The 26,820-nt window shown below is 44.9% G+C and overlaps 2 protein-coding genes across 5 annotated transcripts in view; one reads left to right on the top strand and one right to left on the bottom strand.

Moving 5' to 3' along the window:
• The first annotated feature begins 888 nt into the window (after positions 1-888).
• On the top strand, positions 889-6,694 carry LOC133162528 (transcription initiation factor TFIID subunit 4-like). Its single transcript, XM_061291764.1, is given in 15 exon segments — positions 889-1,951; positions 2,246-2,376; positions 2,607-2,726; positions 3,041-3,124; positions 3,213-3,332; positions 3,400-3,489; positions 3,575-3,787; positions 3,857-4,062; positions 4,064-4,174; positions 4,324-4,493; positions 4,669-4,799; positions 4,982-5,107; positions 5,178-5,234; positions 5,322-5,444; positions 5,550-6,694. Coding segments are annotated over 15 exon segments (2,328 nt in total). The 5' UTR covers positions 889-1,464; the 3' UTR covers positions 5,709-6,694.
• Positions 6,695-13,999: 7,305 nt separating this feature from the next.
• Positions 14,000-26,820, bottom strand: part of cdh4 (cadherin 4, type 1, R-cadherin (retinal)) — a 96,844-nt gene continuing 84,023 nt past the window's right edge. For 2 of the 4 annotated variants that reach the window (XM_061292154.1, XM_061292156.1), the window contains 9 exons: positions 24,742-24,879; positions 22,926-23,111; positions 22,599-22,852; positions 20,265-20,416; positions 17,725-17,961; positions 16,988-17,221; positions 16,010-16,149; positions 15,468-15,632; positions 14,000-15,399 (listed from right to left, as the gene is read on the bottom strand). In XM_061292154.1, the coding sequence (XP_061148138.1) occupies positions 15,193-15,399; positions 15,468-15,632; positions 16,010-16,149; positions 16,988-17,221; positions 17,725-17,961; positions 20,265-20,416; positions 22,599-22,852; positions 22,926-23,111; positions 24,742-24,879 (1,713 nt within the window). In that variant the 3' untranslated portion in view covers positions 14,000-15,192. The remainder of the gene's footprint in view (positions 15,400-15,467; positions 15,633-16,009; positions 16,150-16,987; positions 17,222-17,724; positions 17,962-20,264; positions 20,417-22,598; positions 22,853-22,925; positions 23,112-24,741; positions 24,880-26,820) is intronic. The other 2 variants (XM_061292155.1, XM_061292158.1) reach the window with 1 other exon arrangement.

The following is a 26,820-nucleotide window of genomic DNA, read 5'->3' as shown; positions in this document are numbered from 1 at the left end:
GGGGTGCAGTAATGTGCTTTGCGTTACGTTAATTTCGCAATAGAAGGCGTCATGAGAAGAAAAACAAAACGTTTGCAAATTGACGCACCATCGCGAAATGCACAATACAATGACAGTATATTCATCCGTAATTTATTTTTTTGTAGTGCATAGGTAACAACTGAGGTGGACTACACACTGTCCCACTAGAGCAGTGCTTCTCAATTATTTTCTGTTACGCCCCCCCCCCCTAGCAAGAAGAAAACTATTCGCGCCCCCCCTCCCCACCGTGACTATCCTAACTTGTCTTGTAAGTCGTAAAATGTTGCACTGTCGCAAACGTGACAGAAGTAACAATGAGAGCGCCACTGCCCCCTGCTGTAGTAAACGCGCAATTACACTTTATTCTAGTACTGCCAAAAAAAAAGCCTGCCCCCCAGGAATAGCACCGCGCCCCCCAAGGGGGGCGCGCCCCACTATTTGAGAAGCACTGCACTAGAGGCTGACAGCAGCCTGTTTCCTCTCAGGGCGGGTGTGACGCCCACTCCGCCTCTTCACTTCACTTTTTTGCCCACAGCAGTGGAGCCATCTTGCACAGCGTCTCCGCCGTGCATACCCCTTGAAAAGGGGACGTTCCTTTTTGGTGAAACATACTGACAACTTATTAAAAGTCACATTTGGCGATTCTCTATAGGAGCGGCTAACGTAGCCGCACAAACAAACCGTCTGGGATGCACTATTTGCCGAAAACTCTTGGAGACCGTGGTGGTTGTTTACTGCTGGTAAGGAATCCTCTGGAATGACAGTTGAGGCCATTAGGACCGCCTTTTACGCCGCCGAACAGCCAATCACAGCCCAGCTAACGAGACTCCCAAGTTGTTGAGCGCATGCGCACGTCACTTGGTAAGTATTGAAGCCCGCTTCACTTCTCGCTAGCTCGCGGGAGAGTAAAGATGGCGGCTGTCCCCGGTCTGCTGGATGAGCTTAAATTACACACACAGAGGTGACTAAAGCCGTAGTCTGTCACGCTAAATGCTCCGTAGACTCAGCATTGTTGTTCTTGTCTCACAATAACCACTTGGGGAAGGCACGAGACATTCGATCATTAAAAATATTGCTCCCGGGTAAGACCGTAAGTGCGCTAACGTCCAGTTGGGACTTGGCTCAAGTCAAGGCAAGTAGGCAGGTACGCTGTAACGCCTAAAAAATAATATGTTGCTCTCCGTGTGTAGGAAGAAGCACGCTAGCAGGGGAGATGAGTAGATCCGCCCGAGCCTAGCCCCGTCACTTTCGTCATTATTTCTGCTCCGAACAAGTTGGAAGTGCATGGGGTGTCAACACAACGAGACGCCCCCATGGTTAGTCGGCGGACTTTGCCACGGGACACGAGGCTGGCAAAACACTCATTATCGGTGTTGCTGTGACTGACTTGACTCGTCAGGAGGAAGCGGGCTCATACTCTGCGCAGACATTCAATGACCAACTATGAACTGTCAGACTTCAGGAAGTACTGTACCTCCCGCGGGGACTACGGTGGCGAGTTGTAATAACAACTGTCCCGTGACATCTGTCACTAGCAGCGGACCCGTGTTGTCCAAGGGGTCGAGCGCTGCCATCGTGGCTCCCTTGTCAAACACCGTCATCCAGACGCCTCTCCCCAGCTCGCAAGGTGTCATCGCCTCAGCTCCCACCGTGACCCTCGTCAGGCCTCCTATGCAAAGCGTGCACCTGGGTCCAACGTTGAACGGAAACAGTGATGGGATACGCGCGGTAGCGCCTGCGATCAAGCCAGAGTCCACCGCCACCAACATGCAGGCTTCATCGCAGCAGACTGTCACTTCGGACGCTGCTGGTGCCCCCCCAGCGGCTGGGCCAGGTGGGAGCCAAACACTGACGCAACAGATATTGTCGCCTAGGCTCCCGCTGACATCCACCGGGCAGCCCAGCGTACATAACATCCAGCTTCCTCCTGGTGAGTGTACCTTGCATGCGCCACTGAACAGTATCTAACATTTTCATAAAATCAACTCAAGGTAGCAAATCAATCTCCAAATTTTCTGGAGGATACATTGCTTGCACTATTAAACAGTCTTAGAAAAGCGTATTTATGCTGGAGGTAGGCACTTTTTAAAAATTATTTTTAAAGAATGGGGATAAACCTTCAATAGGCTTGAAACATTGAAAAATATCTGTGACTAGTTGACCCCGAGTTTGCGTGTTGTCCACTGTATTTCGTTCAGAGCATATATTCTCCAACTTTGTTCAGGGATGGTGCTCGTGCGCAGTGAGGCTGGGCAGCTGTTGATGATTCCCCAACAGGCGCTGGCCCAGATGCAGGCACAGGCACTAGGTGGCATGGCACCCCGAACTGCAACACCAAACATACCTCCAGGCCAGGTGGCATCACATTTTCCATTTGTTTGTTTTCATGTTGACATTTCCCACTTTCATTCTGTGTCCATCGTTCATGTTAGGTGAAAGATTGTGTGCTATTGTTATTGTCATACTAGGCAGGATTTGTATACAACTTACATGATCTCAATAGATGTGCACGTTTACCCTTAGAGTTGTCGTGTCACAATATTCTGAGCTTCCCATATAACGTTTTTATTTCTGCCTTTTTGCAGGTTCCTGGGAACAGCATCATCAGCAGACAAACATCTCCGGGCAGCATTATCCGACCGGGTTGTACAAATGCAGCATCGTTGCCTTCCACCACTACTCTTCATAGACCTCCTGTCCTTCAGGTACTCTCGTCCGACTCTTAATGCATTTCGAGCGGATATGTCGATTGATCTATTGAGGACGATAGCAACCGACCGCAGAATGTAAACAGGTCCGTCAAATCTTTGGCGGCCTGTTTAATGTAATGTCACTACTCGCATTTTATTTGGTCAACCTTGACACTATGGTGTCACTTTAGCAACTAGAAAAAAAATTCTGATGTTTGCTATCGAGTGAAAAAGATCATGTTTTATTTTTTAAACATACTTTTTAGTGGTTTTAAAAAATTAAAAATAAAGCCAGTGTGAGAATGAATGCTGTCTCCCTCTCTCCTCAGAGTTCAGTGGGGAAGACAATACCAGGAATGGCCCCGAGAAGCCAAACAGCCGGGACCACAGTTACGTCAGTTACAATGAGTAAGGTGAGTCGTGTCGCTGGGACGCTGTCGAGCTGTCTTTAAAAGTCATGCGAGTCACCCAGAAGCTAAGCGGCTCCTTTCCACCTCTCAGGAAACAATGGAGAATGTGAACAAATGTAGGAACTTCTTGTCCACACTGATAAAGCTGACTTGCACTGGCAAGCGATTAGCCGAGGCTGCCAATGTGAAGCAGCTAGTTAAAGACCTGCTGGTGAGTGGCAAGGACTCCTCATACGAGACGTGCACGCCATCTACATTCATATCAACTCTTTCATCAGGAGAATAAACTGGAAGCTGCGGAATTCACCAGCAGACTCTATAAAGAGCTCAACTCATCGCCCCAACCGTACCTTGTGCCTTTTCTTGAGGTAAGCCGGATATTATCCTAATTTGTAATAATATTATCCAATTGAGGTTGTCCTAGTTGAGTAATGTTTGTCACTCTGTGCGCAGAAAAATCTTCCCGCCTTGCGGCAGCTTACCCCCGACTCGGCAGCCTTCATCCAGCAGAGTCAGCTCGCCCAGCCGGCCTCCGCTTCTGTCTTGTCCCCCTCACCGAGTCCCACCGCCGTTGTCCTGAGAAGCCCGGCTCCTCGCCTCGCCGCTCAAATCACCCGACCCCAGCTTCAGCCAAATGTTAGCAAGCCCGCACAGACGCCGTCACTTGTAAATATCTGACTTCACTGCCATCGTCCGGACATCCGGTAACTTTCTGACATCATAAACCCTTTGCAGGTGCTGCAAACTCAGCAGCAAAGAGCAATGCTGAGACCTCAGGTCCCTTTAGCCGTGTCCTCTATGGTCAATCTCAGGAATCAGGCCCCAGGCCGCATCTTACTGGGACAGCCGCAGGTCCAGCTCAAAGAGCTGCAGCCATGTGAGCGAGACACAAGTGACCTCATGGTATCTTGGGTCATTCTGTTACATCTTCTTTCTGTCCCTCTCCCAAGTTCCTGTGAAGTCGGAGGTGCCAGCTGTTTCTCGACCAAGCGCGGCCACAGTCCTGACTCTGGCTCAAAAGAATAGGTTGAAAGAAGCCGGCGGTACTTTCAAGTAAGTTTACCAAGCAGTTCCAACAAATGTCCTCCTCGGCAGGTATCACCTTTGACAAATGGCCGTGTCCATGTTCAGTGTTTACTTAAGTTGTCTTCTTCATCATGTGACCAAGATGACACTCAGCTGAGTTGAACCTATTTGCACAGAGACGACGACGACATCAACGATGTGGCCTCCATGGCTGGAGTCAACCTGTCGGAGGAAAGCGCCAACATCCTCGCAACCAATTCCGAACTGGTAGGAGCAGTGACACATTCCTGCAAGGATGAGGCCTTTCTCTCCTGCGCTGTGTTACAGAGGAGAATGCTGGAAATTGGTGAGAATCTTAGAACCGGCTTTTTCGAAAAGTATTGCTACTCAATTGAATTCCACAGTGTACTCCATGCTTGCAAATTGGCAAATGTCCAGTTTTGTTCATGCAGGCCTAACATACTGCACACGCAGCTCCTTATGGTGTTGGAGATCTAACGGCATGCTTCTTTCTGCTTCAGGCCGCCGGCATGGAGTGACGGACTTCGGACTGGAGGTGATCAATTACGTCTCGCATGCTACTCAGCAGCGACTACGCGATCTGCTGGAGAGCGTTTCCCTCGTGGCTCAGCAGAAGAATGGCAATTTCAAGGTTTGGCTACGGCTCTTGTATGGTTCAATATAGTTAAGAATTCACACCATCTTGTCAACAAATATTTTTGGAGTGCAAAAGAACTACCATTTTTTTTTTTTTATTAAATGAAACACAAAGAATATCACCAGTGCAACATTTTTATTTCAGTGAATGAACGCTAACAGTTTCTCTCCTGGCAGGAGGAGGACAACCACGAACAGAGCAGTGATGTTCGTTCTCAGTTGAAGTTTTTTGAGCAGCTGGAGCAGTTAGAGAAACAGCGGAAGGAAGAACAGGAGAGAGAGATCCTCTTGAAGGCAGCTAAGGTAGACTTAACTTTGGAAAAATGTTGAAACTCAATACATGGACACTCAGATCGGTTCTGATGTTTCTTAGTCTCGAGCCCGTCAAGAAGACCCAGAGCAGCTCCGTCTGAAACAGAAAGCAAAAGAGGTGAAACGAGTCATACATCTCTGTTTGAATTCCTGCAACTGCGGTATGATTGATGTCTTTGTCGGTGGTGTTCTTCTTGTCCTTCAGATGCAGCAGCAGGAGCTGGCTCAGATGAGACAGCGGGAGGCCAATTTGACCGCCTTGGCAGCCATCGGCCCGAGAAAGAAGAGGAAGATTCCCGATTTACCGTCGTCCACTGCTCTCTCAGAGGTGAAAATGACTTGCAAGTACTTCCAGATTTTTGCCTGCCATGACTTTTCAGCTGTAAAATGCTTCGCACGTCGTCGTTGCTCCTTTTGTCTTCTTCCCCTTCAGGGATCAGGCGGCAATCTTTCCGGGGGTGCCGGCTCATCAGGCTCCAGGCCTACGCGGCAGCGCATCACGCGTGTCAATCTCAGGGACTTGCTCTTCTGTTTGGAGAACGAGAGATTTACCAGTCGCTCCAACTTCCTCTACAAAGGCTTTTTGAAATAGGCTAGGCTAGGAGAGGAGGGAGAGTCGCGTTTGCGTGGAGAGAGCAACCCCTCTCGGCACGCTGAGAGCATTCAAGGCTCCCCCAAAAAGAGAATTTGTTTTCCCACAGATGTAGGACCTCAAACATCAAAGTAACTGTAACTAGATAGAATCACCTCTCTACCTCTCCCCCCCCCTCCCACTCACTAAAGGTGTGTTTACGCACCCTCTGGTTTATTAATGAGTTTTCTGAAGTGGATTGATTTCCAACTTATGCAAGTATGCGCTCTCACTAGTTTTATTTTCTCGTTCCCTGTCGGTATGTGCATTACTCTATGAAGCACTGAAAAGAACAATATTTCTTCACGCAGACTCCACACATCTATTTGAAATCGAAATCTTATTTTTAATGTGAATTAGTAAATGGAATTGACAGTGTGACCTACTGAATTGCCTTCCTAACTCAAAGCCATGTAGCGTACTCTGCTGTAACCCCTAAACATCTGGCTCCTCCTCATTACTCATATACTGGATTTTATTTGACACATATGTATTTATTTCCCAAATTTATTGCTGAAAATGTAGTTATTTATTTAATTTTATTTGATGCATCGTGAATCATGTAAGTTAATTTTTCTTCCTTTTAACTCTGAAGGTGTGTAGATTTCTGCATGTGAAGAGTGCTTCTATTCTAGTAAGTTTTGTCTTGATTTTAAAATAACTCCAAAGTGGAAGTCTATTGAATTTTATTCGTTTTGTTTGTTTAGTTGCCCACACGTCACTCTTGTACTCTTTGTCATAGATTTTGGAGTTTTTTCGCCACATGAATAGATTTTGTTCTTTTCAGCCCCTTTAACTTTTAGCATCTATGATTGAGATAAGGTGTATATTTGTAAATGTCGCATCTTAACTTTTACACATTTATAATAGCTGCGAGAATGTAACCATATAATAAGACAAATGGTTTCTTAAATGAACATTTGGAATAAATTAACATTTTGCACTAACCTTGTTCTCAATTCTCTTGTCACACTAGGGGGCAGCATTGTGTTGAGAATCGACATTAACTGCTTGTTTTCATAGCAGAAACGCCCACGTTTTCTATTTGGAGAATGAACCTATATAGCATATCAGAGCACAAAATTAAAAATGTAACGCAGATCTCATGATTCAAATACAATTTCACACCTGGTATAACATATTTGGTTGTAGTCTATACATTTATAGACCATATATTCAACAAATCTAGAGATTATTTCGAAATTTAGAGATTATAGGAGAAATATTATGTAAGATTTTAAAGTGAATTTCTTTACACTTATTTGAAATACAGAATTTAAAGAGGCACAACCACTCTTTACTACAATTTCCCGCCCCCCAAAAGAAGACTTTCCACTAGGATCAATTTTATATTGACTTTGAAGCTGGCATCGTATATGCTTGTTGGTGCATTTTTATCAGTTAAAATAAATCCACCATTTTAACTGATGGACTGACCATGACGGACAGCGTCCCAAGGCGCTGACGTGTGACGATTGACGGAGGGGACCATTTTTTTTGCAAATAGCCCACCTCTGGTGAAAGCTCACCCCAATCCATCATTTTTCATGGTAATCCTTCTTCCACTCATCAACACCGCCGCTCTTTCAGATTTAAGTCCACATAAGCTCCGACTTGAGTGCTGCAGGCAGAGCAGCAACGGGGGATGATCAGGTTGCCTAGCGACGTCTCAGTCGCTGCACCTGAGGGTGTTGGGCAAACACCCTGAGCTTGCCAGAGGGAACGAGGGTGAAGTCACATCACTCTTTTCTTACTTCCACGTATTCACGTTTTAAAAGGAAAAGCAAACACAGTTGGGGGAATTAATAATTCCTGACGGATCCCTTTCAGCTGTTACATCATTTTAATATGTTTTGTATTCTTTGTTTTTCACGACTTTAAACAATCTTTTCTTCTTTCATAGTTTACAAGCACGATTTTAGGTCTTGCTGAAAGGAGCACATTAAAATGAAGTAATTCAGTGTTTCCCAACCAGTGTGCCGTAAAAAAAAAAAAAAAGAATAAATAAATAAATAAAGGGTTAATTGCACAATAAAAGCACATTCATGTACATTCTCACTACTTCAATAGGTACACTACACAAGGTAAAAATAAATAAAAAATAAATAAATAAAGGCTGATTGCACAATGAAAGCACATTCATGTACATTCTCACTACTGGGATCGAACTAAATTCCTACCGAGCAAGAGCTCTCAACATTACCCATTATCTTATTTATTTATTCTTTTTTCTTTTTTTTACCTCGTTTAGTGTACCTATTGTAGTGTCCATGAGGTGTACCTAATCCAGTGCTTCTCAAATAGTGGGGGACGCGCGATGCTATTCCTGGGGGGGCGCGTGTGACCCTGGGGAACAGGCTTTTTTTTTGGCAGTACTAGAATAAAGTGTAATTGCGCGTTTACTACAGCAGGGGGCAGTGGCGCTCTCATTGTTACTTCTGTCACGTTTGCGACAGTGCGACATTTTACGACTTACAAGACAAGTTAGGATAGTCACGGTGGGGAGGGGGGGCGCGAATAGTTTTCTTCTTGCTAGGGGGGGCGTAACAGAAAATAATTGAGAAGCACTGGGTTAAATAAAGGTTAACCTAAAAAAAAAAAAAAAAAAAAAAAAAGTGAACCCTGAACTTTGAACCCGCGTTGACCCCGCGGTGACCCCGTGGTGACCCCATGAACCCGCGTTGACCCCGCGTTGACCCCGTGGTGACCCCGTGGTGACCCCTGGGTGACCTTTGAACCCTGAACTTTTAACTCTAGTTAAAAATCGAAAATGTGCACATGACCCCGTGAACTTTGAACCGACCTTTGACCCCTGGGTGAACTTTGAACCGTAAACTTTGACCTTTGACCCCTAGCTAATTACGTTTTTTTTTTTTTTTTTTAAACCGGCATAGCAGAACGATCCATGGTCTTCAGATGCCGCGCTGTCGCCATCTCCTGGTCAGTTAGTGAAATGCTTTTGCTGATGTTTTTTTTTCTCTCAATTAAAACAAATCAAATAGCCAGTTGGTTTTCTTTATTTAATATCTATTATCAGACAAAAACAAATTGTGAATCAGTCACCTAGGCTATAGCAGAACAAACAATCCATGGTCTTCAGATGCCACGCTGTCGCCATCTCCTGGTCAGCTAGTGAAATGCTTTTGCTGTTTTTTTTCCCTCTCAATTAAAACAAATCAATCAGCCAGTTGGCTTTCTTTATTTAATATCTGATATCAGACAAAACCAAATTGTGAATCAGTCACCTAGGCTATAGCAGAACAAACACTCCATGGTCTTCAGATGCCACGCTGTCGCCATCTCCTGGTCAGCTAGTGAAATGCTTTTGCTGTTTTTTTCCCCTCTCAATTAAAACAAATCAATCAGCCAGTTGGTTTTCTATATTTAATATCTGATATCAGACAAACCCAAATTGTGAATCAGTCACCTAGGCTATAGCAGAACAAACAATCCATGGTCTTCAGATGCCACGCTGTCGCCATCTCCTGGTCAGCTAGTGAAATGCTTTTGCTGTTTTTTTTTCCTCTCAATTAAAACAAATCAATCAGCCAGTTGGTTTTCTTTATTTAATCTCTGATATCAGACAAAACCAAATTGTGAATCAGTCACCTAGGCCAGTGCTTCTCAAATAGTGGGGCGCGCCCCCCTTGGGGGGCGCGGTGCTATTCCTGGGGGGGGCGCTATTCTCCTAAAAACTCCATCGCCAATGTGTCCATGACCTTGTGGCATTCGGGTTAATGCTGACTTGAGGACTCTTTTGTCATGAGGTTGACCGGGGCAGTTTGCTTTGGCCTACAGATGCTATTATAGGAGCGCTGTTTATGACTGCTGTTGAAATGGGTTTGTAAGTATGCTGTGCACCGGCAAGGTATTGATGTGGGGGTTAATAGCCTGTTGGCCTCTTTAATGGGGCTACATCAGGTCCGGCAGCAGCCCACGGGAGAGGAACATGCCCATTTACAAAATCATTGCCTGTATGGGGCACGGCAGGGACGGAAATGTGTTGCATCTCCACTTGAGCTTTATATGGAGAAATCTCTTGCTGGAACAAACAAGATGATGTCACGTCGACCCCGATGAGGTCAAAGGAAACAAGATTAGATACACCTGGACAACAGAATGACACTCTTGAAAAAGTAACTATTAAAAATAACTAAGTTAGATTAGAAGCAAATTTTTCAGTGTGTGGATATTCTTTCAACGTCACCTAGTGGTGGACTAACAGAATGCAACCATTTCTGAAAGATGTTTGTCAAATTAAGTCAAGTCTCAAGTTTGAAAGACGGTGGCGAAACATGTCAGCGTTCTGCATGGTGATGTGGTGAAATATATCCGACGATTACTAGACATTAGATCAGGGGTGGGCAAACTTTTTGACTCGCGGGCCGAACTGGGTTCTAAATTTGGACCGGAGGGCCGAACCAGGAGCAGATGGACGTAGGCTTTGTGTGAAGTCATATAAGCGACCTGCAAAGGTCATTGCATAAAAGATTTTGGCCTTTAGTAGGTAGTAAAGCATGGATATTCCAAAAAAGTTTTTTGAAAACAAATGCATTTATTAACAGCATTAAATAATAATAATAATAATAATTCACTAAAAAACTGCTATCAGTGATTCTCATAAAATACGACACTGTTATTATGAATAACAGTCTCCATCACTTAAGTGCCTGCAGGTCAGATTAATGAAAGATGTTTATCTTATGAGATCACATCAAACGGCAAACATTCTGACCAAATATTCTTGAATTCTTGCAGAATCGGTGAAAGCATACATCCAAATAAAGTAATCAAAACAGCAACACGGTGAGGGGTATCTGAAAATCAGAGCAGAGTTTTAACTCACAAACACCTGGTAACAGAGGTGAGGAAACGGGAAACACTTCCTTAAAGTAAGCCTTAAGAACTTTACAGGTTAAGATTAGTCGCAAATAGGTGGTGCATCAATGTCCTTGAGCATCCTGCATTGTTTGAAAATGAGAATGGTCGCTAGTTTCAATCCCTGCTATGTGTACAAATCATATTCAAAATGCATTTTTTTTTACAATAAACTTGAGAGCCTCCCGTTCATTTTCAGTGGGAACAGTGTTGTTGGTCTCCCTTTTTTGCTAGTGCGTCATAGTCTGGAGTAAAATTTGTTGTGGAAATTCTTAGGAGAGATGCGAGGTGTTGGTCCGTTTACCTCGATCTGTGACGAAGATTCCAGGGGAAGGTTTGTGGGTGGCTTTAGCGCAAAACTGCATCCGAAAGCTCAGCGCGCGAATTACAAGAATGCTGTCGTCGAAGCCCACGCTCTAAATTCGGGACTGATACGAATAGAGCGAAAGTGCGCCATGTCCGTACTACTGAGTACGTACACGCACTTGTGAGTGTACACCGAGCTTTCTGACACGGCTTCCGGTAGTAAATGCGCAGGCGAGCGCTTCGCCATCTACTGGGGAAACGCAGTCATTGCAGGCAAAATGACCCCCAAAAAAAAGTTTAATAATACAATTTGTTCAGGGTTGGCGGGCCGGATTAAACGGTCCCGTGGGCCGGATGTGGCCCGCGGGCCGTAGTTTGCCCACCCCTGCATTAGATTATCGACAAAAATGCACATTGTTATATGAAAACTATTTATTTTTTGCATATTGAAATGTTCTCTCCCACTGTTTAGGAATGACTGAAAGAAACAATTGTGCAGTTTGCAGTGTAAATAGATTGCGTCATGGTGATGTTGCCTGTAATCCAACCTCGTTTGTACCGCCTAAAAATAATATGACCTTGTCAAGCTGTTATCTCAAGTGGTAGACCATCCAGGGAGCAAATGGATGCCACAAGCATGTAGCGCATTCAATTAAGTATCACACTAATTACTCTGAGACAAAAGCATTTTCTTCACATATTAGAACACGAACACATGAATTATAGATGAGAAAGGTTCTGATTTGAAATTAGCATGTATTTCATCTCATGCATTTGTAATAGCACAAGAAGCCCATTACAACATTGGCTTCAAACTGTGACTAATCATCTTTCATTAGGTAGACAATCTCAAAGCTTGTCGTTCTTCCCTCTCATGTTACTGTAATATCATCACAACATTTACAATAATAATCCCGGACATGTGCGGCGATCAATTATTTATTTATACTAATGACTTTGCCGTGCATCTATTATTCATCCGAGGCTCTGCTCTGTCCTCCTGGAGTGAGGCTGACAGGGGGGAAATGGAGGGGCAGATGGGAAACGGAGCTTGATTGTACCCTTAAGGGCAGCTCGGTCCAACTTGTTGAAGGGCCAAGAGGTAGTCGGCCATCTTAAAATTTGCTCTCGACCAATGTGAGTACATTAAATGTTCGGGGTCTGCTTCAGCGTGTTAGCAATAAGTTTGACCTCCATAACAGGACACGTGTAGCCGCACAAATCTGAATATTTTATACATGGCCACTGCCCAAGGAAAACGGGTGCAATTCATTGTCAACTATAATTTCGCCCTTTGCTTCCTCCAAGCATCACTTCTGCACATGCAACTTGTAGACTCAAAGCGGCGTCAGCATGGTCTATCCTGCACGGACGAGTACCGCGAAACTCGGAGCGAGTGGGAACGCATTTGGCATCGCAACCAACAGCTTGTGGAGTTGTTATGATTGGACCCGTCCCAAGACACCAAACACAAGAGATTCCATCCATTTTCTGTACCGCTTTGTCCCCACGGGGGTCACAGGCATGCCGGAGCCTATCCCAGCTGTCATCGGGCAGTAGGCGGGGGACACCCTGACCCGGTTGCCAGCCAATCGCAGGGCACACAGAGACGAACAACCATCCACACTCAAACCTAGGGGCAATTCGGAGCTCTCAATCGGCCTACCAAGCATGTTTTTTGGGATGTGGGAGTAAACCGGAGTGCCTGGAGGAAACCCACACGGGCTCGAGGAGAACATGCAAACTCCACACAGGGAGGGTCGGAGGTGGAATCGAACCGGGACCCTGCTAACTGTGAGGCGGACGTTCTAACCAGTGTTCCACAAGAGACTCAACAATGAAAAATGTAACAGGTGGACATAACTAAAGAGAACTTTTTTTACAACACACACACATGGACGCACGAGGCACTGGCTGCCTGCCAGCAGCAAAATCTCAGCCTCCATACTTGTTCATTGTAATTCAACTCGAGCGTTACTTTCTTCTGTGCTCACCCTGACCCAGGGAAACCAAGCGGGCCTCCGCTAATCTCTTCAAATACAGTCTCTGTAAAGCGGATCGATGTTCAAATGACTTTTTTTTTTTTACAGACATCATTAACACTTTAAGGCAGTGGATCAGTGAATCAACATAAAGCTAACATGCTGACTCTGCACACACACACACACATACACGATGGGACTTATTTTATCAACGCAGTGCTTCGATGGCACATCAGATTTGCAAACAACTGCTTCTAAACTTGACTCAGTGTGATAAACTGCAGGAGGAGCTCATCAACAACCAACTGGCACGCCTTCTCCTCTCGTGTCTGTACACAATGACGATGAAACGACAAGATTTATCTTCAAGCTATTCCCGAGCAAGTTTCCAACGATGTACATGGGCCCCGCTCTTAAATCTCTCCGCCTCGGTCCCTGCCGCCGCTGACCCTCTTCGATCCTACTAATCACTTGTGCGCATGGCCTACCTGCAGATTGCCACCAACTCATTTTTCTCCCGAGCTCACTGCCACGGGTTGCTCTCTGGATGTCTCATTAAAGGCGCTCTATCTAATGAGATTACGCCTTGGGGATTAATGGTGTGGCTAATTGATAGACACGCCGCCAGAGAGGATTTAAATCCCTTTAAATCCCCTGTGGTTTTTTTGGCACTCCGGCTGACTAATTGAAATCACAGGAATGGACACAAATATGGTTCTTGACCCTCCCACCACACACACTGCTGCGCCGCCGCTTCTGCCGAGATCCAATAATAAACCTAATTTGTGGGTGATTTATTAGGAAAATAAAGCTACGGCCTACCACTAAGCGGTCAAGATTACAAGCTGCAATAAATTTGCTGCACTATATGCAAAGTCCATTATTCTACATTATAGACATATTCTAAAGACAAACCAATCATCTCATTTAGGGTTTCTTTTTCTGTATTCCACGGGCATGGCTCATGAACGTTTCGTCTCCCAGAGTGAAGGGAAAATGCGTGTTTTGTATCTGAAAGCAGTATTTTTAAAATAACCTCCTTTAACCAAAACCGGCAGCAAATTTCATCACTACGTGAAAATGATGTATGTTACAGTGTTTTTATTTTTTCAGTGTCTTTATACAGAGTATATTTATACAGTTTCTGTTGACTATTTTCACATTCTCACCACATACTAACAAGTGATTCGAAGAAAACTTGGAAAAAAAAAAATCATGCACCTTCCAAGACTGTCGCTGGACTGTAAAAAACGGGAATGTTAAAGGTGTGGATAATGTTTCGGGGCTTGATTCTGAGTCATTTAAGGTCCCCGCTTTCTTCAGATCATGCCAATAGAAGCTTAACAAGTGTGGAGAAAGCAACACAACGACCATAGAGGGCAGGCAAACATCTCAACATCAAGGCTCCCTAAATGTCTGAGTCCACAGAGGAAAGGCAGGCATTCTCCACCAATTTACAAATCCCAAATCAGTATAAAAATGATGTAACACAATACTGGCTCGTCCCTGGATTTGTGTGATACTTGTGACCGGGAAACAGAACAACTCCTTGGGCAAGAAGTTTGTCCTCGCTAACTTGGGGCCTTGTTCCCGTGAGCGTGAATAGTGTGTCCTGGTTGTGCCTTTCTCTCCTGGACCGCGCTGAAGGGGAGGGGGCGGGGTTTCAGGGGGTAGTGACGGGCAAGGCCGAAGGGCATGGCGATGCCGCACGCGACAGACCTCTCCCGTACTGCATGAATGGCAACCGATCCTGAGATAGCAGGAGTCTGATACAAAAATCACACCACAAAAGGCACTTTATAAAATGACAGTGCTTCTGTTCTAAGGGAATTCAAGTTGAGAGAGTCACAGGGCATATCCCCGAAAACATTCTCTTCAGCGTGAGACTAAAGCAAGACGTGGTCATTTTCTTTTGAACAATCAATCAAAGCTTAAGTTCAGGAGGTGCGCCTCTCACTACCGCCTTGATTTGTCCCCAGAGAGTTCGGGGTCCAGCACGGTGAGAGAACAACAACAACAAAAGAAAGAGAACAATACGGACACATTTGAAAAGTATAAAGCCAGAATACAGTTGCAGTGGACTTCATGTTTCCAGTGAGCTTCAACAGCCCATGTAAGGGTCCACTCCTCACATGTCTCCAACCTGGGTCACGTCTCCGGCTTGTACCCGTGCTTTCCAGGGGGGGGCGTCCGTCCAAATAAGCCGCCTCACGCCGAAGAACCACCCCGCCCTCTCGCAAGCCGTCCCCGCGCACCCCACCCCCTCCCCTCCTTCGCTCTCAGTCATCGTCCCCTCCACCGTAGAGGTCCGCCAGCTTCTTGAAGCGAGGGCCCCAGTCGTTGAGGTAGTCGTAGTCTTGGTCACCCGAGTTGGTGGAGTTGAGCGAGCTGACTGAGCCGGCGGTCGAACCGTTGCCCTCGTAGTCAAACACCAGCAGGGAGTCGTAGGGCGGCGCCGTGGGATCGTTGTCTGCTGCCCGAAGACCCTGGAGATGTGAGAGATTCATTGTGACGGGTTTTTGAGTGGACACAATGTAGGTATGGACAGTCGTACATCATGAATGAAATCTCCGATGTCTCCAGGGTGGGGCAGACTGGGTCTGACGGGATACTGCGACTCTGGGATGACAGGCCTCTCATCCACTCGGCGTACTCCCACCGGTTTACTGATGATGTGGTCCAAAGACTCTGGTTGCTGGAGCTGGCTCAGGTCATAGTCCTGGACAAAGACCATGGAGACAAAGGTGCAAAATAATGAGTCATCGCAACGTCATGCTCCAGGGAAATGTGGTGGTGCAGACACTTTTCTGAGAAGACTACACGACTGGTTAGTGTGTCTGGGCATTTTCGCCATGGAAAGCATTTGTGAATAGAAACAAAAAAAAGAACAAACATTCTTGATCTTGCGTGTGTTACCAGAAAAGCATTTTCTGCTCCGCACAACATGCAGTCTTGCTGACCTCGATTTGCCAAGTCTCGTTGAGTTATACACCACCATGGAGTTATTCTCCCGAAGTTAATGGGAGTTTTGTGTTCATCATGTCAAAATTGCTCGTGTCTGATAACACCCTTTTGGTGACTGCATTCCCGACATACCTGATCCTCCTCTCCTCCACCTTCCTCATCATATTTGAGGATATTGTCTCTGACGTCGTCTTCAGGGTCGATGAGAAGGGGCTTTGCCTGCTTCTCCTTCTCCCTGCGTTTCATCCATACCACAAACAAGAGAACCATGCCTGCAAGGAACACACAAACATTTTTAGCTGCGTGTTTGAAATCTCAAAATAGCTTTCATGATCAAAACTTAAGAGTGTGATGTCACTAATCGCAGTGGTACAGCTAGAATTTCATTCTTGAAGGGGGGAGGGGGGTGTCGAGCAAAGTGTTGATAAATGTTCTTGTTGGGCAACGGGGAGAGCAGGGAGTTGAGGCAAAAAAATCCTGGAAATTTTTTAACCCACCCCCCCAAAAGCCATTTATAAAGCCGATGCTTTGTTTGGCATTTTCAAAATTCAAATTGAAAAAAGAAATTAATTATTAACCGTACACGTCACGATCGAAATGAAAATACAGCGAGAAGGATGAAGAGAATTGCTCTGCTTTTTTTTCCTGCTCACGTTAAACATTTATGTGGCCGTGTGTTACCAGGAAGACTTCATTGGCTCTAAAGGCCAATGAAAAGCTGCTATAAAGGAGGAAGAAACTCAGTCCAAAATAAAGACTCCATGAATGACACTCCTGTTGTTTCATTCAGTTAGTCCAGTGCTTCTCAATTATTTTCTGTTACGCCCCCCCCTAGCAAGAAGAAAACTATTCGCGCCCCCCCTCCCCACCGTGACTATCCTAACTTGTCTTGTAAGTCGTAAAATGTTGCACTGTCGCAAACGTGACAGAAGTAACAATTAGAGCGCCACTGCCCCCTGCTGTAGTAAACGCGCAATTACACTTTATTCTAGTACTGCCAAAAAAAAAGCCTGTTCCCCAGGGTCACACGCGCCCCCCCAGGAATAGCACCGCGCCCCCCAAGGGGGGCGCGCCCCACTATTTGAGAAGCACTGAGTTAGTCGTACTTACTGAGTAGCACAATGATACAGATGAGTATGGCGATGATGGCGCCTGTGCCGAGGCCGGCGGCCGCGACGGCCCCCGTGGCGCTGCAGTCCCCGTTGTCGTCACACGGACACACTTTGACTCGGATCAAGGAGCGGTTGGAAAGTTGAGGGTTCCCGGAGTCCGACACGGTGATGGGAATCTCGTACACGCCGGCCTCCAAATATGGAATCCTTAACCTCAGCTGAGCATGGTCGCCTGGAAAGCACGTCAGGACATGAAGTCAATGTGAATCGTTACGAGCAAGCGCACACTCGACTGTTTTTCCTCGTCATATTAGAGTTACAGACACGTTTGCGACTTAACGGCAATGTAACTTTCAGTATGCACGACTCCGTCAACATGGAGCCGTGACTCCCAGTGGGAGACGATTTCAAGTGTGTAATCAGCTTTGTCCTCAAGGCAAGTGTTGTGATACATTCATCCGGGTGGATTAGTTGACAGATGGGTTACTCGGGGGACAAGGGGATGTGAATAGATCTCGTTTGTCACAAATGGTAGATCATATGTCAAAGTTTTGCTCGGGGAGCTCAGAGCAACCAACCCTCTGCTATGTGATGGCAACATTTCTTTTGTTTAGGTTTTGCACCTGACTATTTACTTGACATTCATGGAGCCAGTTGGTCAAAATAATTGGCTAGCGCTTCGTAAATGGTACAATCACTGAATCCTCCATATTATGATGTCAAGCATCATCTTACCGCTGAGTCTGGTGATGGTCCAATTGCGGCGCAAACTGGGAGGATAGGCCGGTAGATCAAAACCAAACGGTCCCACATTGGGGTCTGAATCAGCGTCTGAAGCTGTGATATTGATTTTGGAGTTTGGGCGTGCCCGCTGGCACACTTGCGCCTCCTGGGGTATCAGCACGGGCGGGTTATCATTCACATCGATCAAGTATATCTGGAGGGTTCCTGTCCCGCTGGCTTGAGGCGAGCCTGGATAGAGAGGAGAGCAAGTTGGAGGGGAAAACACCGGAGAAGTCGCTAAGCTAGATGAAGGCGAAGTAATGGAGGTGAGAGGAAAACGCATGCAAATGGCATAAAAAAAAAAAACACAAGAAGACTTGGAGGCAGTCTGGCAATGACGCTGTTATCTTTGCGCAGCACTGCTGGCAGACACAAAGTACGACTCGCTCAGAACACAAGCTCAGAGAAGAGCGTCACAAGGATTAGTTAGGGAGACGTTGGCGCTGAAAGTTTGGGGCATGATCACCCAAAATACAATTATAATAATATTATAATAATATATATCTATATATAGAGAGAAAGAAATTATATTAGTATTATAATTGTTTAGTATTATAATTTTACATACTTTATAATTATAATAATAATATTAATAATAATAATTATAATTATCATAATTATAAAATACAATTCTAGAGTAGAATCCTGTACATTACACCGACAGTGGCTTCTATATTCTACAAGATGTTGACGAATTTTTGCTCATTTGTCCAGAAAACCATTTGAGGGCCTTGGATGACGGCCAAGAGGGCCTGGCTCGCTCTCTGCGTTCGACACATCCTAAAGGTCCTAAAGGTCAGGGCTGTCAAGCGCTTGCACTTCAAAGTCATCTGAGAATCCCTTGATGGCTCTTGCCAGTTATGCCAAATTCATGAGCGCAGAACAGAAGAAAACTTTAATCAAACTGTTTCCACAATGCTGGAAGCAGAGACTTGTCCAAAAGGATCCGATCAAAAAGAAGCCACCCACAATGAAGGAAAAGGACTTTTGAGCAAATAACTTCTTGCCGCAGGTTTGTAAAAACGTCTTCCGCAAACCTTTGCTTGTCCAACGACAGAAGCTTTACAGGATGAGGATTGAAACTTGCTTTTACATTTACATTAGTCACACAAAACCATAACTTTTGGAGAACACGCTATTAAGTTTGGTTTGAGGTTTTGGGTAAAGAAATGACATTTTAAGAAAGATAGCCGAATCGATCATTCAAACAAATCAAAACTAGATTCTGGAAATTCAGGAAGCAATTTGGTTTGATTTCATCTGATGTGTTGGCTTTATGTTGGAAACTAAACATGCTGCTCTGCTGAACAAATGGTGTGTATTGCCGCCTTGAGCAGCATGCGGCCCTTCCCCACACACGGTCAGGAAGCTCAACTAAATTAGTGATGCAAAAAGACTTTCTCACAGAAACTCATCAGTGTGACTTTAACACTCTCCCAGAAAGCAAGTTGGTGCATAAACTATGTAAAAAGTCGATTACCAAAAGGCTTCGGGCCCATCGACTGTCTTGTCACTTATGATTGGCTGGGAGCTTTGTTGCTTCCTTTTGGCTGGAGCAGAATAAGTTAACCAATTCCGCAATCAATCGGCTGATGACACTGAGTCGGTGCGCTTGATCTCTCGCTTGAATCCCAGCACTTGTTGGGTCTTACACAGAGAGCGACCTTCTCTCTTGTAAGCGTTTAGTTGGTTGTAAACTCTTGTGCGAAATACAAGCTGTTGACATTGACATTCATTTTACTATTATTTGCTCGACGTGAGACTCAAGCTGCAGCCTCGCTCGCTATGGAACATCGCATTATTCGTGCTACACTGTTGCAAGAAACTGATGACTTGGAAAAAGAAATCACATTGAATGTGCTTGAGGTTGTAATTTGCACTTAGAGTGACACATTGGCTTTCATGCAAAAGGTTGAGGTTGGAATCTTGCTGTATAATTAAAGAGCACGTTTGAGTGTGAAAGTAGCAGACTGTACGTCGTGGCTTTTATAGTGCCATTGGAACTAAGCCGGCGGCCATGACCTTTAAATGAATGAATCACGTGGCCGTAATCAAGACACTCTGTTGACCAACAATGTCTTTAATTAGCTAAATGCAGTGGTGTCGAGTTCATTTCTATGTCGAAATGCATTGGATTTATGGTTTTCATCAGTGGGCTGACAAAAAATATATTGTAATGTGTCATCAAATAATATTATTACATATACACAATTGCGTCTGATTGTTTGTATGTATATTACCAACACATTGAATTACAAGTCACAGGAAATAGAAATGATTCTGTGAAATTGGTTAAAATAAAGAAACAAAATGACTTTTCAGTCTAATATATTTTTTCCTAAATGATAAGACCAAACCCATATTCCCGGAAACATGAGGTCAAAACAATTTATTCAGTTTAACGGCAAACAGGCCTTCAATTTGATTCCTGTGGTCCAAGTTTATAAACTTTGAAAAAGTTATGTTGCGCAAACACTGCCATCCTCACTTACCGGACTTACCATTGTCGAAGGCCAGAAATGTGGCCTCATATATGTTGTTTTTCACATACATGGATTCTCGGTCAAGTAGGGCCATTGTTGTTATCTGACCGTTGGTCCTGTTGATCCTCAGCCAGTTTGCGGGATCTGATAGCTTTGAATATCTGACCACACATTCGTCCGGAGAGAAAAAAAAAGAAATCATTAAATTTAGCAGAAAGTTTACAATATTTACATTTTCATGCTAGAGTAGCTTACACTGCTCTATGTAAAGGCTGTAATGTTATTTCCATCCAAAGGGACTGTATCAATTCTCAAGATATTTGTATACCTGAAATAGCCATCAAGTTTGTACCCTTTGAAAAGTGCAGCTCCACATGGAGATCAACATATGTTAGCCAAGTATCAGTTAATTAGCGCAGAAAAATGAACGCATCACGCAAAGCCGTTGAACAGCTTTCTCGACTGCACCGCTCTTCATACCCACGAGGACAAACTGCAACTTTCGTTGTCGCTGATGCGACAAAGTTGACAGAGCTGAAACTGACAACCACAATTACAGATGACAATTAACAACTGACTTTACGACTAAGGAGGAGCTGGGGGGGGGGGGGGGGGGGGGGGGCGGAATTCTGTGATTGAAAACAGCAAAAGACTTTGCTACCCAATTAAAAAAGTGGTTGGGTTATTCAGAATAAAAATTGTCATTGATGCCAGTGACTTGATGGGACAAGCCCAAAGTCACTACAACTGTCATAGACATATGGCAATGAAGTTATCTTCCATCCTTTAAAAACAAAAATGTGGATAATATCTTACAGAGAGCGAGCTAAACCGTATTAACGGGCAAACCAGATGGCTAATGGCCTCAAAGCTCTTCTTGAAAAGGAATTTCTTTCCTCCAAAAAAAAAAAAGCAAGAACCTCAGAAAGCCAATCTGGCTATTTTCCCATTCACCACTTACTGGTGTTTGTAGGGCTACTTTTGAGCATTACAGAGTCTTTTCTGTGCACGTGTGTGGGGGTTCACGCAAGGTCACCCGAACCGAGCGAGGCGGCGGTAGACGTGAGCATCTGCTGGGAAGCTGCTGTGGTGGAGAAAGCAACTCTGAACTCATATCAATAACACCACCACACTAACGGAGAAGAAAAAGACCAGCGGTCAGTGGGACCAAAAGAAAAGACGAAGCACAAAACGGGGTTGCCTCTCTCGCTGGGAAAAGCTTGTGTGACATGTAAGCCAAAATATAAATGCGACACTCAAACGCCATTTGTATGAAAACAAAAGTGGCCATTTCTATGTGTCGACAAGAAGGCCACTTTGGTGCTAAACATATGCGCTCGGTGGTTTGTTGGTGGAAGAGGTCATCTGAGTGACATTAAGAAAAATCAATGGCTCTCAGTGGCACTCGGGACAGAGTAGAATGAAGCCGCCGGGCCTCGGAGTGCACGTGGGAGTGTCTGGTGTGCGGGGTCGATGCCTGGGCGGCGCAACGCGGGGCGGCCACGTTCCCACCGATGGCCAACGTAATCAATTAGGAGGAAGAGGGCCCGACGTCCCACTCGTTATACGATGACCCCTTCACACCGCACCGGACAACGGGTGTTAAAGTTTGGGCATGGAGAGCCGCTTGAGAATGTCAGCGTGCGGTGTTGAAGGAGAAGCGTGAACTTTGGTGCAAGTGCTCCCCGTGGATCAAGGAGCGGCACCAAACTGAGAACAAACTCACAATGCGTGCAGAAGCAATCAAGTCAGGCTTTAACCTTTAAATGACTTTTAATGAAAACGAGCGAGTATGGGAATTTAAAGTCATGTTTGGCCAACTCACTTTAAGGCTGTCGATTCTGATCAGTGAATAAGTGAGCCAAGTGGGCTAAAGAAACCGAAACTAATTTATTTTAGCTAGCACAACTTTGTCTCGATTTACTGATCCCAAATCAATGCGAGACCCATTTCGATATGATCTTTGGATTTTGAGAGGTTTGAGCCGATCCCAGCTGACTTTCTAGAAAGACTGGAGCTTGGATTAGATAAGATAAGATAAGATAAGATAAAATGAACTTTATTAATCTCACGTGTGAGAAACTGCATGTAACAACAGCCCGATTTACAGGAAGGTACAAGTAGGGGGAAAAGGTGCAAAAAGAGACTTCTGGACCGTAGTCCTCCGGCATAAAAAATAGAATACAGAAAATAGAATATAGGGCCTCTAACCTTGGAGCCGTGAGGGGGATTTTTATTGCGCCGCCCTTGTGGGCATATTGGTGGAAAACATGGCCCAGTGGTTTCTTTGTATTTCTTGGATTACAATTTCCATGATAATGGAAGGTAACATTCTGCTAGTACCTGACAATCTGATGGACAAAGTGGTCCGGGTCCTGAGCTGAAAACACGGTAAGCGTCGTCCCTGCCGAAACGCCCTCCTCAAAGCGGATCGGTTTGGGGTTAACCGGGAAAACGGGAGGCTCGTTCACATCCTGAACCGAGATGGTGACGCCGGCAGTGGACTGGAGCGACGACTGGATGCCACTGGCCAAGTGGGCTTGATTGGACACCACCACGGTCAGCATGAAAGCCCGGTTCATCTCAAAGTCCACTGGCTAGAGAGGATGCATGAGAGAAGATCAGGAAAACAAAAGATTTCTCAGATGATTATCATCAAAGACATTTCACCTTGATTACAGTCAGCATGCCCTCATTGGTGACAGGGTTTGTGCGGATGGTGAAATGTCCGGAAGGGTCTCCGCTGACAATACGGTACACCGCGTTCCAGTTGGGACTGTGAGGCTGATCCCGGTCCACCACCGTCAGGTTGGCCACCACCACATTCACTTTGTTCTCCGGCACCTCTCCGGAAAACTGCATAGCGACATGAGGAGGACAGATTGACATTACATAGAACCACATTTTGTATATTTGTCCAATCCATTCATTATCTAATTTGGACATTATTAGTTCTCATTCAGGTTGCGAGTGAGCTGGAGCTTATCTCAGATGACTGGACAGAATTCTACTGCCTCATCTTTATGGGACTCAAGTAGCATCTGAGCTACCTCTTCTTTGCGCTTGAGCCCCAACTTCCTCACATCTCTACCTCTCCTCCTGCCATGCTCTGCAGTACGGCCCGGGCGACAAGCACGGGGGACTGAAATAAAAAATGCAGCACTGGCTTGCGAGCGCCTCTGTTTCATGCTCGCCCCAAGCTTTTAGCACAAACAACTAAAAACCTTCCAAGCCAGCTTGGCCATGCTGTCACTCAGCCAAATGGAATAGACGCTCTCAGAGGCACACTTAATGATGCGGACTGGAAGTGAGGGCAAAATGGCCACTCTCTCGACAGAAATGTGAACGAGCGTGGGGCAAACGTTAATTGTTACAAGGGACTCCAGTGCACTTTGCAAATGGAATCGAAAAGTAAATCGGTAAAACCTCATTCAAATGCCATAAAACGTATTGATGCTTTCTAGGCTCTTGTGCTGTACAGATAAAGTTAAAAATATGAACAATTATAGAAATGAATCAACCTAAAATAAGATCTGAGGCCCATGAGGATGGCAATGGGGGTTCGAAAACCTGCCAAAGTATTTAGCAAGAGCAATGCAAGATGAATGATTCAATTAGCATGAAATAAAATGCTACTGCACTAAAAGCTTTTTCAGTAGTAGGAGTAGATGCCTGCTGCGGCTTCACAGCGGCGTGGTGAGGAAGGAACACTGAGGAACCAGCTTGTAACCTTATTCTTATTTTGCCACCTCACACAGCCAAGTCGCTTTGCATTCCTGCTGCTTTTAAACTCACATCAAAGCGGAGAGCAGCAGAGGGAAGCGTGAATCAAAAATCAAACGTTCTCATCCTCTTTCAGGTATTTCAGCGCTTGGGCTTTCGGTTCTGATTAGGACGACACGCCCGGACACATAGCACCAACGTTGGCATCCAATTAAAACAGATTTTCTTTTTTGGCCCTATAGCAAGATTCAATTCAACGTGTCCACATCAATGTTAAAGTTAAATCAGAGAATTAAGGAAAAGTGCCAGTTGTTGCTATACAACAGTGTCACAACTCTTGTTGATGCGCAACACTACAGTTGACTGCTATCGTGAGGACCGGCGTTGGCGGCCAGCAACACAGATGGAGGTTGTGCGAGCGAGGAGCTCCCCGTTTGCTGACATCTGGGGAGCTCTTATCAGAGCGCGCGACTGGAACTGTCCTGGCATGCGGCGGACGACAGCAAAGCCAAGGGGACGGAGATCACACTGTGTGATGCTGACACTGCTTACATTGCCTGTGGCTTCTGATGCAGAAAGCAACACCATCTCTTGACTTTTGGAATATAAGACACAATATATGGGTTATATATATTCTTATTTCTGTCTTGTGGTGTTAATGGAGCATGAAGGTATTATGTAACACCAAATCTTACTGAGATCGTTTTCCCCTCAGGAGCAGGAAGTTCAAAATGTTCACTCAGTTTCTTCGTTTTGCACTCACCGTCCTGACTGTTAGTTCTGGGGGATTGTCGTTGATGTCTGTGATGGAGATCAAGGCTGTGGCTGTGTTGGACAAGCCAAAGTTCAAGTTTCCTTCCATGTCAGTGGCTTGGACAATAATAGTGTACTGGGAGACTTTCTGGAAAGAGGAGAGAAACAAGGAAACATCAAGAAACATGCAAAGCCAGCAAAACGGAACAACAGATATCTTCAATGTCATTTTTCCACTGCACAAATAACAAATTGACTGTATCATCGGTGAAATGATGGTTAAATGTTAAGAAGTCTTTCCCTGAACCCGTGTGTGCCAATGATACACTGCAGCACACAAAACAGTCACTCCATGAAAACAGCACCTTCAATGTCTCACTGTGGTGGCTGTCCATGGTGCTGAAAACGGACCAATAAGAATATACAGTATCTTCATGCACGATCCACAAGTGTTAGTGTATTTGCACCTATATTGCAGTATTCATAGTTATTAAATGGTCTCTTTCTAAGTCGATGCAGTCCGAGTCAGGGTGCAGAGATAGAGGAGCAGAGAATGGCCGTCAAGGACAGGTCAGAGTCAGCAGTTGCTTTGTTGAACATGTACAGAGTAGCCAGTTGATAATCTCCTGTTGACAGACTATACATTTGCCTTATTCATCCTTGTGCTGGCTATGTGTGTGTTCTAAAAAAAGCTTCTCTATAAGGTGTACTAATGTCAGGAACTGTCTGAAGGGAAGGATAATAAAAGCAGCTCTTTGCAAGGATGGGGGATGGGGGAGGGGTCGTGCCGCCACGGTCGGGTAGCGAGGCCTTTGCCAGATCATTTTCATTTATTTCGAGTTTATAGGGCGCTTTTGTTCAGTGGCGTTCTGCGGCTCGTTTGATCCCCTTTCTGCATCACATCTTCATGTCATCTTGGTCTCTTGAACTCTCACTCATCACATCCTTCTCTGAAACAACGATTTTGGGGGAATTAATATTGCATCTTATTGTAGATCCACTTGCATCACAAGACATTTAGTGAAACCCAAAAGAGGTCATTAGGTGAATTTCATGAAGTACGCAAACGCTTATTGCTCCAGACCCACACAGTCGTATTAATGATTGACTCCAACCTGGCCTCTATTAGAGATGTAATGAAATATCAATAAGAGATCGCCTTCATAAAGCACTTCAGACTAAATGACTCCCTTGGTAGTCTCATAAAGATCCAGTCACATGCGTATCGATACAAAGACTGCAGCAGAAACTATTGCTTATTTCTTTGACGACTGCCAGCAGGTGGAGCTCTCATATAATTGGGGATGAGAAAGATGCATTCTCGCACCTGCAGTATTTTTTAATCTCTCATCGGAGGCCATTTGGGTGTTCATGGCCCTTCTAGTGCACACATGCGTATCGACTAATGGTCCGGTGTGATGGAACAGGTGGGAAACACGTGCAGGCACACGCACACAGCCAAGTGCACTTTGTAGTCGAAAAGTGGCCAAACAAGCTAGTAAGAGGCTCTCTAATGAGTCCTGTAGAAACGCTGAGCAGTTCAATTAGAGTCCAGCACTGCTTTTTCCCCAAATCCCAAAGCATTCTGCGTATATCCAAAGTGTGTTTTACGCCACTGAAAGCTGACTTTGAAAACCTCTTACCATTGGTCCACAATTAAGAACTTTGTGTATTTTACACCTGCCAAGTAAGAGGCGTCGGGAAAACGTTGAGTCCATTTGCAGCTAATATCATTTTCTTTAATTATTCTTTTTCTTTGCACAATAATTAATGTATGATAACAGAAAAGCACAATGTATTTAGCTAGCTTTAAAAAACAACAAAAAAAAAGAGAAACTGGGGGTTCTTATTTGGGTGTGTCATCAAGTGGGCCAGCGCAGCAATGTTGTTGGTCGACGAGATATAAAAAGATGAAATACTGACAAATAGCATCCACTATTATTATAATTATTTTTACATATCTTTTATTAACACAGGGCTTCCAAGTTTTCCCCACTTGTGTATGTATAGAAGCTGCTACCATATTAGCCAGAATGTGATGAATTAAACAGGAACACGACAAGCACAGAATCCTCCAAGAATAAGACAC

The sequence above is a fragment of the Syngnathus typhle genome, linkage group LG11, assembly GCF_033458585.1.
Source record: "Syngnathus typhle isolate RoL2023-S1 ecotype Sweden linkage group LG11, RoL_Styp_1.0, whole genome shotgun sequence".
NCBI lineage: Eukaryota > Metazoa > Chordata > Actinopteri > Syngnathiformes > Syngnathidae > Syngnathus > Syngnathus typhle.
This window is presented reverse-complemented; position numbering and strand designations above follow the sequence as displayed.